The sequence below is a fragment of the Leucoraja erinacea genome, chromosome 19 (assembly GCF_028641065.1).
Source record: "Leucoraja erinacea ecotype New England chromosome 19, Leri_hhj_1, whole genome shotgun sequence".
Classification (NCBI taxonomy): Eukaryota; Metazoa; Chordata; class Chondrichthyes; order Rajiformes; family Rajidae; genus Leucoraja; species Leucoraja erinaceus.
In genome coordinates, this window is record NC_073395.1 from 5,761,760 (window position 1) to 5,781,094 (window position 19,335).

The 19,335-nt window shown below is 38.7% G+C and overlaps 1 protein-coding gene across 2 annotated transcripts in view; it reads right to left on the reverse strand.

Annotated features, from left to right (window-relative positions):
- The window catches only part of LOC129706142 (structural maintenance of chromosomes protein 1B-like), a 179,686-nt gene that overhangs the window by 7,537 nt on the left and 152,814 nt on the right, over positions 1–19,335 (reverse strand). For both annotated transcript variants that reach the window (XM_055650158.1, XM_055650157.1), the window contains 13 exons: positions 18,173–18,358; positions 16,743–16,922; positions 16,237–16,383; positions 15,969–16,106; positions 15,294–15,410; positions 13,288–13,394; positions 12,998–13,139; positions 11,206–11,351; positions 9,789–9,936; positions 6,399–6,497; positions 4,743–4,899; positions 3,479–3,633; positions 1,151–1,302 (listed from right to left, as the gene is read on the reverse strand). In XM_055650158.1, the coding sequence (XP_055506133.1) occupies positions 1,151–1,302; positions 3,479–3,633; positions 4,743–4,899; positions 6,399–6,497; positions 9,789–9,936; positions 11,206–11,351; positions 12,998–13,139; positions 13,288–13,394; positions 15,294–15,410; positions 15,969–16,106; positions 16,237–16,383; positions 16,743–16,922; positions 18,173–18,358 (1,874 nt within the window). The remainder of the gene's footprint in view (positions 1–1,150; positions 1,303–3,478; positions 3,634–4,742; positions 4,900–6,398; positions 6,498–9,788; positions 9,937–11,205; positions 11,352–12,997; positions 13,140–13,287; positions 13,395–15,293; positions 15,411–15,968; positions 16,107–16,236; positions 16,384–16,742; positions 16,923–18,172; positions 18,359–19,335) is intronic.

Below are 19,335 nucleotides of genomic sequence, written 5' to 3' on the forward strand. Positions count from 1 at the left end.
GGGCTCTTAAAGATATGGGGAGAAGGTAGGAACAGGGTATTGATTGGGGATGATCAGCCATGATCACATTGAATGGCGGTGCTAGCTTGAAGGGCTGAATGGCCTATTCCTACACCTATTGTCTATGCTCTGTCCTAAATTAACAAATTATTTTCCAAATGGGAATAAATTATATACCGAAGAATCCTCTCCAGTAGCTTTCCTACCACTAACGTGAGACTCACTGGCCTACATTTCCCTAGATTCTCTCAACTTTATTATATGTGTTCATTGATCAAGCTTGTGCCTTATATTTGTTTGTAAAAATGTTTTGTGTATTTAAAACATTATCTGTCCTGGGTCTCAACTCTTTTCAGCCTTTTCGTTGCTCTGACCTTGCTTGACATTTATTTCCATTTTCTCCCTTTACTTGGACCTTGAATAGTTTTCCCCCGTTTATCAAATTTATGTATTTTATGAACTTTATCACTTTACAGCATAGAAACAGGTACTCCATCCAGTCCACTAAATCTACGATGATCAGCAAACATCCATTTATACTAATTCCATGTTAATTTATTCTTATTACACAGATCATTCTATTTACCTACACAAAGGAGGCAATTTACATTGGCTAATTAACCTTAAATTGTTTTCTATTTCATAACTCAACCTGAAGTCTCCACCTCTCACTCAGAATGGGATTCTAAATCACCAAGGCTACACCAACCTATTTAACAACATCCCTATTTTCTGTTATTTGTTTGATCTATTCAGTACCATATCCTTCCTGGCTCCTTAATAATCTCAAATAGAAATTCAGAGTTTTACAGTGTGGAAACAGGCTCTTCAGCCCAATTTGCCCACACTAATCAACATGCCCCATCTACACTGGTCCCATATACCTGTATCTCTAAACCTGTTCTACCCACGTAGCTATCTAAATGTTTCTTGAACATTGTGATAGTACCTGCCTCAACTAAATGTGTAAAGGCCATCACACTGTTCCCACAGTTGAATCTGCAGATGCTTCAATATTGTTAAAATGGTTTGAATGAGGAACATCGCCACCAATCAGTTGAAGAGAACCATATTCAAGGAGAAGCATGACAAATGGATATTAGGCAGGATTGTTCTGAATTACAAATAAATTAGGAAATGATCAGTCTACCTGTGAATAGCAAAAAGCAATGCCAATGCTGCCACAGACTTTTCTCCTCCTGATAAGTTATCCATAGGCATGAATCGTTTCCCTGGGGCCACACAGTTGTAACCGATACCATCCAAATAAGGCTCTTCAGAATTTTCTGGACTGAGGAATGCCTTGGAAAGGAAGAAATATCATTTACTTTTCTAAAAAAACTGATATTTAATGGGTACTGACTGATTGCATCATGGTCTTGTTCGGGAACTCGAAAGCCTAGCAATGAAGGAGGCTGTAGAAAGTCCTGGTGCACCACCAATAATGAGCTTCCCACCATTGAAGAGATCTACAGGAAGTGTTGCTTCTGGAAGGCAGCTGATATCATCTAAAATCCAGTCCACCACAGCCACACTCTCATCTCACTAATACCATCGGGAAGGTAGTACAGGAGCTTGAGGACCAATACCTCAAGGTACAAGATCAGGAGCTTGAGGAGCAATACCTCAAGGTACAAGTACATCAACTCTTGAATCACACTGCATAATTCTACGTCAGCACAAAACTACTATGAACTTTGTGCAGGTTGCCTTATGTACTTTGGCTTACACTATTATTGTCTTGTTACCTAATATTACTGATAATTTGCATTATTGAATATTGTTTATTTACTTCTTGTGTTGCTTCAATGTGCCTATAAAGCTACAGCAAGTAAGAAATTCATTCTTCTGTTACTGATGCATATAGCAATTAAACATTATTGACTAGAAAGGGGAATAATGAACATACAGAAGAGACCACAGCTGTGTTGGCAGGTCCCAGCAAAAATCATGTTATTCACATAATGTGAAAACCAAAAATCAATTTAAAGCTTTTGGTTTGAAATGCACCTAACCATTTGTTGCCTGAGGTATTGCATTGATAAACACTAAATGTTGTAATTGCAATAAGCTGCCCCTTTTGGATTTTCCTCAAAGGGAAAATTGTACAAGGTTTCTGCCAAATGAAAGTTGCTCACAGCTGCTTGCTTGAAACACAGCCACAAATTAGTCCTGCCTAGCACATTTCCAATTTCACTCATGAACTGCAAGTTCTCATTTTGAGTACAATTCATATTACTTATTTAAAGTATGTAAATTGTGCACACACTGGAGGAGTTAAGTAGGCAGATTGTAATATCCATTCTCATGCAATGTTCATTGATGTTGACTCCAAGTTGGGCTGGGATAATCCAACTAGGTCAAGTGTTATGAATGCACAGGAAACATGTTCACCAGCAGGAATGCAAAGGAATCCTTATAACTTTCAGATTTTGTGACTAATTGAAGTTAATCAACTTTTGTTTGATTTTCATTGTAAGATTGTTGGAGTTTCAGATGTTGTGATGAAATGCTGACAATTAACAGGGTTTTTCTTGAACTTATTATAGTTGTAGAGATGGGGAGTATGTTGATTATAGGCTCTTGGAGATTACCTCCAAAGCACAGCTACCAACAGCCTTTATCAATAGGTTTTATGGCCAAACAGCAATGATTGTGGACATACAAGGAATTGCAGATACTGAAATGTTAAGCAAATTAAAGAATAAGCGGAATTTGGTGGTTCAGGCAGCATCTGTGGAGAGAGTGGACAGGCAACGTTTTGGGCCGACACCATTCTTTGCAATGATTATACTGGGGGGGGGAGAAAGCTGAAAAAGAGAGGTGGGGATAGGACAAAGCCTGGCAAGTGTTAGGTGGATAAAAATTTGGGGGGTGGATTGACAGATGAATGGAGCAAGCGACAAGAATGAAAACAGTGCCAGATAAGTAGAGAACAGGAGTGAAATGAAAAGCCAAAGGGGGGGGGGGGGGGGGGACGGTGATATATGGGGAAGGGAGGTGGGGGGGGATAAGCGAGAAATTAGGGACTTGGGCTGTGAATCGGATGTTGCACAAGAGACAATATGGATATAGGGATAACATTTCTCCCTGCAGAGGACCCAAATAGCAGAGTCTGCAGAATCAAAATAAGCCTTTTAGAAATGAGACGAAAAATTATGCAGAGGGTGGTAAATGTTTGGAAATCTTTAACTCGGAAGTCTGTGGAGGCTCAGTCAATTCAGTCAAAACGGAGATCTAGACATTTTTGGATACAAAGAAATCAAATGAAATGTGGATAGTGCAAGAAAAGGGCACTGAGGTAGAAGGTCAGAGGGGAACAATGTATGGCAGAGCAGCCCTGAACAGCCTCATGATTTACTCCTATTCCTACCTATGTGTTTATGAAACACCGTGAAACAAACATGATTTTTTTCCAGATGTTTAATTTGTTAGATAAGGATCATGATTAAAAACTCAGTTTTTATATACTGCTTACCTGAGCACTGCTATTCTGACACATCATCTTGTAGATCTGATCAATTTTCACTGAGACATGCTCAAAACAGTGGTTAAACAAATCGTATCTCCTCTTTTTGACATGTTCAAACTCCTGTCTGCAGATCCTAGCTTTCTTTCTACTTAATTCAAATGCTAGCAAAAGAAGATAACAAGATAGAAACAAAATGAGACTGCAACATACCAGAACAATTATAAGCTATCTGATGATTTTGGTTACACTTATTTACAGCCATTTCAAATTAGGGACACTGTGCATTACAACAGTAAATGAAAATCAAAAAGACAGTAGAAGCTGGAAATGTGAGCTATAAACAGAAAATGCTGGACACTCGAGAGATTTAGCAGTGTCTGTGGGGGAAAAAAAAACATAGTAAACATTTCAGGTCCAAGGCTGTTTGCACAACATGATTTTATCCTCTCCACACCAGCTTCCCACAATTAAAGGAGATCAGAGAGAAATTATTTTATGTACAGCGTAGAGATGATTCCTGGAACATGCTGCCAGAGGATGAGGTAGAGGCAAATACAATCACAATATTTCAGAAGCACTTTGGCAGGCACTTGAATAGCCAAATATAGTAGGCCATGAACCTAATGCGGGCAAATTGTATTGTGAGGCACAATGGATATGGTGGACAAATGGTTGTACTTTCTATGATACTTGGGAGTCATTGCTAGGGAGTCTGGTCTGTGTGATGGACTGGGGTACATTTACAACCTTTCAATTTCTTACAGTCTTATGCTCTTGTCTTATCTGACTAAAGGAACTGGGGTTGGATAGTGGGGGATGCAAGAGGATCTGATAGTTATTTAACAATCATGAAGGATCTGGAAAGAGTAGATACAGAGAAACTGTTCCCACTGGCAGATTGGTCAAGAACTAGTTGTCACAGAATGAAGATGGCTAGCAAAATAACCAAGAGTAATACAGGATTTCGTTTTTTCCACAGCGAGTCAGAAATAATAACAATAGTAGATTCAACTGTAATGTTCAAATGAGAGCTGAATAAATATCTGAAGAGAAAGAATTTGCAGGTCTCAGCTGGATTGCTCGTACCTAGAACCTGTGCAAACTCAACTGTCTGAATGGCCTCATTCCACTTTATGACTGTCAGAAATCTGATTTCATTAAATCATCCCACATCAGAAGCCCTATATAAAATGTCTACCAAGTTAGCAATGTTTCCTATTAAATAAGGCAATAAAGGTTCCCTTTCGCAAATCAATTGCTCTGAACCTACCGTGGACTGAATCTTGAAACTTATCCCACACATTTTGCAGCTTTTCAACTGCTCTCATATTTGGTGCAGTTGTTCTGTGTAAAAATTTTTCCTTCTCTTCCAATAGCTTATTTAATCTATTTTCCTCTATTTCAGTTTCTTTAAACGATGTAAGGCCCTAGCGAAAAAAAAGTTATGCCAAGTTATTTAGCAACACTTAATAAACAAAGTTGCATTGCAGTTAATATTCAACTAGAAGGATAAGTATAAATTTGGAATATTACAAGTCTTCCACAAATTATTGATTTAGTCTTTTCAACATTCAGGATCCCTTAACTAATATCTGAAAAACTGAAAAAGCATAATTATAAATTATTATTATATTGTAACAAAAATGTCTCATTTGACGATCTATTGCCTTGCAGACAAGGTATTTAGATTTAACGTGAATAGTGTTTCATTTGTAACTGCTCAGTCTTAAAACACAACTTTTGCAGCCCGTAGAACAGGAAATCTGGTCTAGTTTTGGATCCATTTCTATTTATTGGAACAGAGAGAGAACAAAAAATATGAATTCAATGTGCAACTCACAGTATTTTAATATAATTGTCCATGAATTTCCTCACCAAAAATACCAGTATGCTACATATTTAACAATCAGAGTGCATCTTGTTTTGTGCTGAATAAATACATTGAATCTATTATAGAATGTGTTATATTTTAGTGACTGATAGATTTGGAATTTAAAGTTGACCATTGACCAACTCAGCCATGACATGTCCACCAAGACTTCAGCTAACTCTGTCATAATCTCAATCCTTATCTAATCAGCCTCACTGGAAAAATATTTCTCTCATCATAGGATGAAAATTGTGTATCGCCAAACAAGAAGGCAGATTAAGAACAAGAAGGCGGAATATTATCTGAATGGTGTTAGATTAGGAAAAGGGGATGTGCAACGAAACTTGCATGTCCTTGTACATCAGTCACTGAGAGTAGCATGCAGGTACAGCAGGCAGTGAAGAAAGCAAATGGCATGTTGGCCTTCATAACGAGAGGATTTGAGTATAGGAGCAAGGAGGTCCTACTGCAGTTGTACAGGGCCCAGGTGAGACCTCACTTGGAATATTGTGCGCAGTTTTGGTCTCCTAATTTGAGGAAGGACATTATTGCTAGTGCAGCGTAGGTTCACGGGATGGCGGGACTGACATATGATGAATGAATGGATTGGCTGGGCTTATATTCACTGGAATTTGGAAGGATGAGAAGGGGTCTTATAGAAACATATAAAATTCATAAGGAATTGGACAAGCCAGACGCAGGAAAAATGTTACAGATGTTGGAGGTGTCCAGAACCAACGGTCTCCAGAACAGTTTAAGAATAAGGGGTAGGCCATTTAAGACTGAGATGAGGAAAAACGTTTTCACCCAGAGTGTTGTGAATCTGTTGTATTCTCTGCCACAGAAGGCAGCGGAAACCATTCACTGAATGTTTTCAAGAGAGTTAGATATAGCTCTTGGGGCTAACGGAATTAAGGGATATGGGGAGAAAGCAGGAACGGGGTACTGATTTTGGATGATCAGAAGGGCTGAATGGCCTACTCCTGCACTTATTTTCTATGTTTCTAATCATTTCTCCCACAACATTTTCAATTATTGTATAATTATATTCCTTACTTTCAGATCTGTTGGTAAACTGCTATAGTCTATTTCAAAACCAGCTTCCAATTCAAAGACATCCACTGTAGCTTGTGTGCTTTCAACTTCTGTTCCAACCTGCAATAAAATAATAATTACTAAACAAATATTTTTACAGCAATCACACCAACCCCACTAAAACTCTTATCTGCGATGCTCTCCCGAGTGAGTCCAACTACAGCTCCGACCACCCAATGCAGTCAATTAGGAGCTGCATCTGGGCATACTTCCCACCTGACTACAAGAAAGCTAAAGAGAAGACATTGCCTTATCTTACTTTCTGTTGATGTTTGTATCCAGCAATTCCACCCCACCCCCCCCCCCCCTCAAGAATATCCCATGTTATTATATAATTTATTCTCAGGTTGCATGAAACAGAACCTGTGGTTTTGATAAGTGTTTAAGTGTGTCTTCATTTAAACTGAAGGCCAGAGAGTGATAAGCATCTGCAGTGACTTGTGTCTCCGAATGTAGCTGATGATCACTTCAAAGATTTGCTTTGGAAAGTAACAAGACAATTTCTAACTATCCCCCCACCAAACCCCCCCTCCCCACTGTCCATTTATGACATGGAGTTTAATGGGAAATAGGATTTCACGCATTGAAAATAACAACACCGATGGTTTTATAGAAATACTAGACCAGGGGGGACCCGTTGGGTCCCGTCCCCTCAACGCTTGTGCAGGGGGATGGGGGCGACCTGCGGCGTCACTCACACAGGGGGGGAGGGGGGAGTGGAGGGTAAAGGTGGGTAAAGGGGGAGGGAGGGGGGGGGGAAGGGACGAAGGGGGGAGAGAGAGTAGAGGAGGGGGGGGGGGGGGGGAGAGGTGGATGGGAGCCGGGTGGGCGAGCAGGCTGTGGGGCCCACGGCGAGCAGGCGGAGGACAGTCAAACGGCTTCAATCCAGAGCCTTGGGGGGGGGAGGTACTGGGCGGGGGGCCGGCCGAGTGCGAGTACGCGGGGGGGGGGGGGGGGGGGGGGGGGGGGTTACGTAACTCGCAGCTCATGGAAAACAGTGTGCAGCGGGCTGCGCATTGAAAACTGCGCAGCTGGCCTTGAGGAGCAGAGCCATTGTGACGTCATCAGCTCGTTAACTTCAAAAAAGATCTCAGATTGGTTAACAATTTTAGTAAAAAACTAAGGAAATAATGAATCAAATTTTCAGATGAGACGATTTTTTACATCTCTACCGGAATATGTAAAAATGTCACCGTTAGTGCATCGGGTTTTCGAGGACATGTGAAACACAATGAAACACACAAGTAAATATGGACGACATAAACACACAAGATCAGAGTTTTATAATAATACTAGACTAAGTCTACATCACACGGGAGGGCTGGTCCCCCAACGCAATATTCCACCTCTCCACCAATTCCAAAATTGGTGGCCTGTGTGGGGGGGGGGGGGGGGGGACGGGGGGGGGGGGGGGGGGACGGTGGGGGCTTTCTGGAGCGCTAGTATGGGTGTTGTGGGCTGAAGTGACTGGTTTCCAGAGGGCTAGTATGGACATTGTGGGCCAAATGGATTCTTGGGCTGGCAGCTCAGTCTGGTGTGCTGGCAGCTCACTCACTCACGGCTGGTGGACTGGCAGTTGACTGACGGCTATTCCTTGAAATTCCATTTCAAGCAGGGTGCAAGGCCACCAAATTCAAGTGCCGTTTCCTATCATTTCAAGCAGTGTACAAGGCTGCCAAATTCAAGTGCAGTTTCCTACCACTTCAAGCAGGGTGCAAGGCCACCAAATTCAAGTGCAGTTTCATACCACTTCAAGCAGGGTGCAAGGCCACCAAATTCAAGTGCAGTTTCATACCACTTCAAGCAGGGTGCAAGGCCACCAAACTCAAGTGCAGTTTCCTACCACTTCAAGCAGGCTGCAAGGCCACCAAACTCAAGTGCAGTTTCATGCCACTTCAAGCAGGGTCCAAGACCACGAAATTCAAGTGCAGTTTCACACCACTTCAAGCAGGGTGCAAGGCCACCAAACTCAAGTGCAGTTTCCTACCACTTCAAGCAGGCTGCAAGGCCACCAAACTCAAGTGCAGTTTCATACCACTTCAAGCAGGGTCCAAGACCACGAAATTCAAGTGCAGTTTCACACCACTTCAAGCAGGGTGCAAGGCCACCAAACTCAGTGCAGTTTCCTACCACTTCAAGCAGGCTGCAAGGTCACCAAACTCAAGTGCAGTTTCATACCACTTCAAGCAGGGTCCAAGACCATGAAATTCAAGTGCAGTTTCATGCCCTTTCATGCAGGGTGCAAGGCCACGAAATTCAAGTGCAGTTTCCTACCATTTCGAGCAGGCTGCAAGGCCACTAAATTCAAGTGCAGTTTCCTACCATTTCAAGCAGGGTGCAAGGCCACCAAATTCAAGTGTAGTTTCATACCATTTCAAGCAGGGTGCAAGGTCATAACAGTAATAACTCTTTTATTTTTCATCGATGGGAAAAATCTTCAGCACCTGATGAGCGGAGAGGGACTCTGAGTAAGATGGCCAAAATCACAGCCGTACATGGTAGCGTTTTTTCTAAAATCAATATACAGCGCACACAGGAAGTGGTCAAGATGAGACTTTTAATTATATAGAAGGCACACACTTTTCAATAAGGCACACCACTTTTGCATTTTCAAACCAACACCACTTTTGCATTTTCAAACCAAAACCATTTTTGCATTTTCAAACTACATATTCAAACCACATTAAGGGCACTGACAGGTCAGTAAAACCACACTCACAGTTTAGTAGACATGTGTTCAGTGTTATTCACAGCTCAGACAGAGTCGTGACATCTCGCTCCCCCATCTTGCAAAGACTGAGGCAGTCCACACTTCTGGGTTTTATAATCCCTCCCCCTCTCACCAGAAGGGGCGTGGCCTTCATGGCGATTGACAGGTGAGAGAATCTCAACATTTTTTAAACATTAATAAGTCTTTTGTTGGGAATAATCCTCTTGTCATGCACAGCGGAAGGGGGCTCTGAGTAAGATGGCCAAAAATCACAGCCGTAAGTGGTAGCGTTTTTTTTAAAATCAATATACAGTGCAAACAGGAAGTGGTCAAGATTTGAGTTTTAATTATAGATAGATATAGACAATCTCAGATAGTCATATGTAGTGGTCATTGGCCTTCAAAATGGTGGGTAAACCTATGCTGTTGAATTTGTTACACAACTGTCTCTAATTCCCACATACCACCAATGTAATCAAGGATTTAACATATCTGTTTGAGTTTTATTTCCCCTGAATAGCACTCTGTGACAAGGTGATGGAAGCCACAGCTCTCCTCTGCATTTATTTACCTCTTTTGTAATCTAACCATTAACAAACACTCTTGAAAAAGTAACAAGAAAATCGATTTCTGATATTTACCTCACTAATTTCTTCCAGTTTGCCTTGGAGTAGTTCAATCTGTATATCTTGTACTTTACAGGCTAATAGAAGATTGTGTCGCTCCAACCTTTTTTGTTCTATAGAGGTTTCCACAGAAACATATTCTTTCTGAAGCTTTGCTAGTTCTCTAGAGATAAAAAGTATGATGTGATGTTTTTGTTTCCTTTTTTAGTTTGCAGTCTTACTTTGGCAATTGTGTGTGAATACAACGGCACATCTATCTTTGATTTCAAACCCAGTGAGAATTGTGTATATTTCAAGGAGATAACCTCTTGATCTTTTAACTTAGCCCAGTCTCTTTCGACTCTGTTCACACAACAAGCCCAGTCATTCCAGAAATCAATCTGGTAACCTTTTGTTGCACTCCCCCATCACAAATATATATTACTTCAGGCAAGAACATTCCAGATATTGTCTCACCTATGTAATTCTTATCTTCAAATCCAAAGGTGATGAGGTGGGTGATTTGGGCAATACTGTTAAGCCTGGATTTATTGTCCATCCCTCACAAGTGACTATCATTTGTCCACATACTATTTGTAAACATTTGAGGCTTCAGTAATGATCATTGTGTTATCCTGTTAACTACAGCTTCCCAACCTAGGAATGATCAATTTATCCATACTCTTTTTTTCTGCTGGTTAACCTATCCTCTATCCATGATAATATATTACATGCAATGCCAAGAGCCATTCATACAAATTAACTTTTCATTTGGGATTTTATAAAATCTATTTTGGATATCTAAAACACTTATTTATGAGCTTCCCGTTATCTCTAATAAAGCTTTCATTTATTTTCTTTTACAACCCCCTGCAAACTCAGGAAAATTATACTGGCTTTTAAAGTCTGCTTCATATTTCTTTAACATATTTCATTACTTTCCCAACAAAAGATGTTAGTTAGGCTGAGTGGCCCAAACTTGCTTTGTATCTATGTTCTCTTTTAAGGCTTCTGTATTTGCAGATTTCCAATCCCCAGGAACTTTCCAGAATCTAGATAATTCTGAAAGATTATAACCAATGCATCCACATTATTTTACAGCCATGTATTTTAAGACACAGGGATATAGCGTTGCAGATCTGGAAATCTGTCGGCCTTTTGATACACAGGGTTGATGTGACAAATAAAATAATGGAAGGGTACTTACAAAAGGAATTAATGTTAAAATTCTTAAATAATTTTTTACTTGGGAGAGGTTTTATTGTATTGAATGATTACAAAAAATATTCAACCAAACATTAATGACTAATAAGCTATACATCATATTTATTAAATTAATAAGATGAAAAAGAGAAATTATGCTTTGACTATAAATTACATGTTGAGCACTGATGTAGCAGTTTGGTTATTCAAATCAAAATGCTGCTACCGTGATAAATTGCATACAATGTACCTGTCAGCATTTGATACTTTCTTCCTGGCTTCATCAACTTCCTTTTGCATATCCTGGGCTTGTGACTTTTTAATTAAAAGCTTGTTAGTGAGATTCTGCTGTATCGTCATGATTTCATCTACAATTTTCATTAACTGCAACTCCTCCTGTGAATTACAACACAAAAATAGCAGTTTGTATTAGCTGGCAAATTTACATTCACGATAATGAATGGAGGAATCAGAAGTATGCAAGTATCATCTGGAAAACAATGTGCATAAGAAAAGCCATAAACCCAGAAAGTAAATGTAGGTTTTCATTCATATACCAAAAAAAAATTGTTTATGTCAGCCAAAGTAATCAAGGTAAATATATAAAGCTGGAAAGCTCCTTTATTGTGATCATGGACAAAGTCAATGCATTGTTTTTAAACCCGAGGAGATTGGCCAATCTCTAAATTGCACAAAATACCACAGGTATGTTCTCACCAAGGCCCTGTATTACTAGAATGTGATCCTTGCTCCTGTGTTCAATACTTTTGTTGTGAAGGCAAGCATCTAATTTACTTCCCTAATGGCCTGTTTGCTTTCAGTGACTAGTGTAAAAGAACATGCACATCAACATTTCCCAATCTATCCCTATTTAATTAATACCCTTGTTTTCCTTCAGATTACACCCTTTCCTTTTCAACTTTAACTTCCATTTGAATTTTTCTTTCTTTCATTGATTGTGAGTTTCACTAATGCCACTAAATTGTCTATGTTCAATCCTATTCAGATATTCTTCATTGGTTTTGCTTTTCCCTCTCAAACTTCTAATTCTTCTGCCCTCACCGTAACTACTTCAACCACGCTCCCTTCCCGACATTTGTTTCCCTTGCTACATCACCACCCTCATGGGCCTCCAAACTTGGTTATGAAATTGTAATGTGCATCTTCAATTAACAAACTCTATGCTATATTCACCCCTTTTCTGCTCTTCATCATAGATTTTATTTTGACTTCCATGTATTACTGAAACAATTAAATTAACCAAACTTGTAAATGGGCAAAACTACGGCAAATTAAATTCAGTCGTCATAAATGCAAAATATCTTGGAACTGCATTTAAAAAAAAAAAAAATTAAGATACTGTACTGTCTGAACAAAACCTGCTTGAACACAAAAGCCTGAGATTGCCCCAACTCTAGTCTGCTATTTCTACATGTTTGCGATAGGATCTTAGCATTTAGATTGTTTCAGTTAGGTTGGCACATACAAAAGGATTACAAAATAAACAAACTATCTTGTTCCCCACAATTTAACAGTATTATTTGTTTAAATTATTTAAAATATTAATCCTTTTGTTAGTGACCAAGGTTAAAGCCCAGAAACTGGTTAATCTTGCAATAAATTAATAGACTAGCATATGCTGAAGCAAAGACAATGCATTGTCAACAAAGGAATAAGCAGCACTATTTTGTAAAGCTTGCAATACATGCCTACAATTAAATTGCCATTTTTCAAAACTGTCCAATACTGGTTTAGTACAAATACAAAAGAAAAATCAAACTTATAATTGGTAACATAGCAAAATAGAAATATAATCCATTGCTTTGTATAAACTAAGGAAGTAAAATTGTGCCTCAATTAATGGAACAACAATTGCAATATCTGATGGTCTACATAATATACTGGGATTACAATAAATTTTACTTCTGATAGGAAATGAAATGCTTCCTCAAAACAGATTAAGTAATGATGTACATCAAATAGTCAAAGGGTTAATGAATATACTTCCATTCTAGTTTCTGAATAAATTAGCTGTTCATTACCTTCTTTAATTTCACTATTTCTTTTTCGTCTTTTTCAATAGCTTCCTTCCATTTATGAATTTTTTTGATATCCTCCTTAATCTGATCATACAAGTAGTCTAGCTGAATTGCTAACCGTGTTTTTTGGTTCTCAAACTCAGACCTGCAAAATAGTCGAGGATGTTTTCAATATAGTTTAAAAACTAAAGCATTAATCTGCCCTATGCAAGATTACTGGCTTCTAAAACAGAGACTGATCATCGGTATTGTAAAATGTACACAGATGAAAATCAGATGAAAATTAGTCAGACCTTTTCTGAGCAATTTCTTCTAATTGCTTCACATGTTCGTCCTCATATTCACGGATATTTGCTACACCTATCTTGACGCAGAAATCTTCAAACACTCTATCTTCAACCTATTGTACAGAAGTTATTAGTCATCTGAATAAGATTTTCCCTTCAATCTTCCCCTAAAGACATTTTTTCTACTTTGGTGCAAAGGACAAACCAGCTGACATAGACTTGGTAGTCATACTACACCCATCCAATTCCTTTAGCCAATACCTCAATGGAAATGAAAATCTGATGCAACTTTTAACAGAGTAAGATTATTGTCTGCAGACACAAGGAACTCTAGATACTGGTTTACAAAAAAAAATCACAAAGTACAGTGGGTCAGGCAGCACCTCTGGAAGACATTGATAAGTGAAGTTTCAGATTGGGACCCTTCATCAGCCAGATCATTGCTTGCTGGTTATTACCATCTGTCTCTTATTGTTGGGTATTGATCCAATGTGCCAATTCTAACATTAGAGCGTACATCGAGAATCTCAGTAGGATATTCAGTTATATCGGATAATTAGGAATCGGACAAATGGCTCGATTGTTGAAGCCAAAAAAAAAAATAAAGAATGAAGGCATTGGATATTTAAAAGTAAATATAAAAAAATGTTGTCAAATAGAGATCAGAATAAATAATATTTCAGAGGTAGTTATATATAGTCATACATAGGAACAAATCATTATTTATTTTATTTTTGATATTTATCAAATTTAATTTAAATTGACTAATAATTTAACCATAAGGTAGGTATGTTACAAAACCTACCCGAATCGTCGATGAGAATCTGCCCCCAGGCCGTGTGCGTGATTTTGCCGCTGTTTAGAGGGGTAGGGTTTAAAACGCGATTTTTACTAGGCTGTTGCAATCGAAAATGTTCAGCCTAGTAAATCATTAACGGAAAATCGCTGAAAGACCCCGTCGCAAAAGGTATTATTAGTTTTTATGGCCATGTATAATAGTTATAGTAGTTTAAAAACCACTCACTCAACTCGCAACCTCTTGCTGCCCCAGGGTTTTATAAAGCAAACAATTAAGGGTATGTGCCTTATTTTTACATTAAAAGGGGCTTCTTAAGAACCCTGTATATAAAGTTTTCTATAGTGAATAGTTCATTTTGGGCTCTTTATATCCCGCAGTATTTTTCTGGGCATTTGAGGGCACAAATCCAGCGCAATGTGAACGTTCTAAACCAGCGCGTTCACAGGAACCCACTAGAAAGCCGATTTAAATTTACTTTAATTTACAGCAATTGGACACTAAATTCCTTCCATTTGGCCTATAAATTGATGTAAATGAGATTTAAAAATCATGTTTTATTGTGAATTATTTGTGAATATTATTTGGACACTTAGGCTATTTAAAAATGTTAATCATTTATTAAGAAATGGATAGATGTTTAGATCTAGTAATTGAAGTTTGAAATTAGCTACAATTGGGTAACTAACTAATTATATGCTTTAATTTCAGGTCCTCCAAGTAAGATTATTTTATATTTGTTTCAGAATGGCTCAATCTATGATAACTGAAAATTTCATTCAGTTCTCTTAATTTTTAAGAAGGTTATGGGCTTTTGACTGTCCTCGATCACAGCTTTTTTGTTATGTCCATAGAAAATCAATAGGGAACAAGATGCTAATTTCCGGGTATGAAAATGGCCATAACTTTTTTATTACTTGAGATATGAAAGTGAATTAGGTGTCAAATTAAACTTATTGTTATGCTTTATCTGATGGGATAAATTGCAGACTTGACTTTTTAAATCTCAAAATTTTGTAACATTGCTACATAAGGATTATTAATTTCCTTAGAATGCCACTTAATCTTCCCATAATTACTCAAATGCTAACATACTACGGTTTATATTTTGGAGTTCTTTTCACTTTGCATATTACAGTTCCTTCTATTAGTCCTGTAGCATAAACTGCATACTTAAATAAACTAGATAATCTGGTAGTGTCTATTATGTTCTTACTTCATTCATTTGGAACTGCATTTCCTGCATTTTCATCTCGTGGCCTTCAAGATTTGATCTAAAAACTGCCAAATTGGACTTCAAATTAGCCAATGTACTTTCTAGTTTTGACTTTTCCTAAAAAAAATAATCCAGATATTTGGTTATTTAGGATAGGCATGTTTTCATCTTATTACAGTAAGCAGGTGATATTTTTGGCATAAATTCAGTAACAGTATACATGTTTTTTAAAATGGCCAAATTGCTTAAATCTTCAATATGCTTGAAAATGGCCTGGGTCAATCTGCATAGACAAGTACGAGACTGAATGCATGTTTATATTCCATACTTAAAAACTATTTTACACTAACTAATACTACACAAACTATTTTGTGGCGGTTCTGGCTGTACTCGTTGAAAATAAACCTTGAGATTGCTCGAAAACAGCAAATGAGCCAGAAAGATAATTCTTGCAGTCTGCAATCAAACTGCAAGAATTGGGCAATAATTTTAGTCCAATATGAGGTCATTTTATTTTTGCTCAGAATGGTCAATGTGTGATATAATCCCATATAGAGAGAAAAATTCTGGAATATTTCAGAAATAAGTAAATGAATAGGGTGGGACTTTCAGATCTTCCTGTTTTGGCAAGCTTTCCTCAACTATAATTATTCTGTGATTTTAATGTATCCTTACCATATGACGATTAGTCAAATGCTTCTTCTTAGTTTGCTCCAGATCACTCAAGGAATATCTCATCCTGGTCTCTGTACCCTTGGCTTGAGCCTGCAAGTGCCTTAATTCGGCTTCTTTCCTGTTTACTTTTAGCAGGTCCTATAAGTTGAGAGTGACAACCACATCAACGGTCTGAAGCAATGTCTTTGCCATGAATCTACTTTTCATTGTGTTCATGATAGCTAATCATTCATACATAAAATACACCTTTAACATTGATGTAACTCACCCGAAGCTCATTTTTTAGCTTATCCTTCATTTCTCTCAGCTGGCTGATCCCTTTCTCATCCCAGCACCTGGCTTTAAACTTTAGATCACTGGAGCCCCCAGAGATAACACCAGACTTTAGGAAGAGTGTTCCATCCAATGCCACTGCCTACATTATAGAAAGAGTGAATATAGACTTGCTTTAAAATGACAGGTAAACTCACTGGTATAAAAAAAATAGTGAGACAACTACTTAACATACTGTGTTTTGTTGCTAGTTCCACTTTCATCCTCGGTAGCATTTCTCCACATTCAGTGACCATGTCACTCTACACAAATCTAAGCAATCTGTTTTAAATTTAATCGTTGAAATGTTCAAGAGAGCATCAAACATATTTTAAAGGTAGTCCCTTGATCAAATGTACAAGCAACAGGAAAAAAAGGTATACTCCATAATGTAATGCTATGATTACTAATCCAGAGCACATATAATTTGCAAAAAATTATATATGCAATTTATTTTTGTACCTTAAGTCTTTCTGGTCCATCAAATGCAATCATTCTGGCTTCTTTCAGGTTTTCACATACTAGTCCATTGCCACAAACAAACTGTACCACTTTCTTCAACTGTGGTGATACACACTGAATCACATCAATCATCATTTTGGCTCCTTTAATTTCTCGCAACTGTTCATTGATTGGTTTTATCTGCAATTTTTTAAAAATATGTTAAACTGACTAATGATTTTCATTAACTTTTTTGTACTGGGAAGTTCTTCCAACACAACCACCTATATAAATGTAGTAACAACTAGCACAATGTTAATGTTCTGTTTATAATAAAAAAGAACTGCAGATGCTGATTTATACCATAGCCAGAAAATGCAGAAGCAACTTAGCAGATCAGGCAGCATTTCTGGAGAATGGATAGGTGACGTTTCCAGTTGGGATGGTGACAGTTCTGGTCTAAAGAAGGGCACCGACCCGAAATGTCACCCATCCATTTTTTCCAGAGATGCTGCCTGACTCACCAAGTTATTTAATGATTTTGTGTCTATTTTTAATGTTCATGAGGTGATTTCCATCTTTAATGTCTGTTGGACAACCTCTGGGCAAATTGATTTAGGCCTATCACATGGGAGAGATCAATCTTTTAAAATTGGACCTCAGCATCTAAGAAGTGATGAGCAGTCTGTTTGGAAATGGGGGTGGGGATATCCAATTGGCTATCTGGTGGACAGCATGCTGCAGGAAGAGCTGATCTGTGGTGGGAATGTGGAAAGAGAATTAACAGAGGTTAATTAAGGTTAAACAATCAGCAACAAGACCCAGAAAGATCAAATTATGCGTACTGGGCAGTCTAAAAGGTTACATATAAATCTTTTGTTAGTTCCAGATGAATTTCTAGAGATTCTCATAAAGAACACCAAGTTTTATTCTTCTGTGCAGTGAGTGGGTTTAATGTCTGTGTGGATCAAGGTAGTAACTGGGTTGATAATATCTTCACATTATTTCAAAATGCACTAAATTACCGAGTTCTCACGTTTACTGTGGATGCGGCGAATCAATGTAATTATCGATGAAAATACAAAAAAAAATAAAATAAAATGCAGATGTTGGAAATCTAACATAAAAACAGAAAATGCTGCAAGTAATTAGCAGGTCAAGCTGCATTTGTGGGAAGAGAAACAGTGAATTTCTCAGGTTAAAGACCTTTAGAACCAGGAAGGAGAAAACGGAAATAAAAGATCAAAGGAACATTGAAGTTGCATAATGCTGGTTTGTATTTCGGTTCTTCTGCTTTTATTAAGTAGCTATTAACCTTTGGATTAAACAAGAATAGCAATTTTAGATCCCAACTTACTGCTTTGACTTCCTGAAATAAATAAAACAGGGCAGTAGAGGGTGCAAATCAGGAATCATTATATTTGTGCAACATGTGGTGTTTTTAAACTTACTTCAAGGTAATCTAGAGCTAAGAAAGTCTCTGGCTCAGCTCGTTCTTCTTTCAAATACCGAATACAATCCCTGGCTGTTTTCTCAGTAGCAACCACAATGGCATTAACGTATCTTCCAAAAACTTTGGTGACAGCAAGCTGGTACTTCTTGTGGATAGGATGACAAAGATCCACAAGCTTTCCATACTGTGGAGCAATTAATATTAAAAAAAAAAGTGATTGTTCCTCTACACCAAATCTGATTTATTTTGAGATTTTAAGTGATCAGAGATTTTGGTACTTTAATGGCTGTTAGTTTGTTGACCTCTTTATCACTGACATTGGAAGACACCCAAGTAGATTTTATCTAAATTTTTCAATCTATCTTTAGTTATAAAAACTTAATTTGGTTTCTGAAAATTAAGTTGCCATTTATGCCGAAGTAATTCTACTGACTCCACCAGGGGTGCCTTACGATTGGCAGCCCCACCAACTGTGTTTGTTTTTTCGTCTTCGTCTTTTTTAATTTTTTTTAGTGTGTGTTAAAAGTTTGTGTAAATGTTCTCCAGTTTGTTTTATGTGGGGGGAGCTGGAGGGGGAGGGAGGGGGGGGGGGGTCGGGGGAAACATTTTTTTTCAATCTCTCACTCTGCCGGAGATGCGATTACATTCCGGGTCGTATCTCCAGTCGCTCTGTGGCCTAACATCTTGGAGCTGGAGGCCTGCTCGGACTGACTTTGAGCACCACCACGGGGCATGGACTTTACATTAGAGCCGATCCCTTGCCTGGGATCGCTCCAACCGCGGCCTGCGTACTTTACCATCGAGAGCTTACAGTCTCGGGAGCGGCTGTAGATGTCAGGAGCTCCAACATCTCAGAAGGTTTTGACTGGCCCCGACCCGGGGTTCGATCGCTCGGCACAGGGAGCTACCCCCCCCCCCCCCCCCCCCCCCCCCCCCCCCCACCCCCCCCCCCCCCCCCCCCCCCCCCCCCCCCCGAGGCAGGAGCTTGATCGCCCCGACATGGAGGGCCCAAATGCCGTCGGCTACGGGAGTCAAGGTCATCCCGTTAATGGAAGGCTTGAGGCCCCCGATTACATAGAAGGGAAGAGTTGAACTTTTGTTTGCCTTCCATCACAGTGAGGAATGTGGAGGAGTCAAGGGCCTGTCCCACTGCGGCGACCT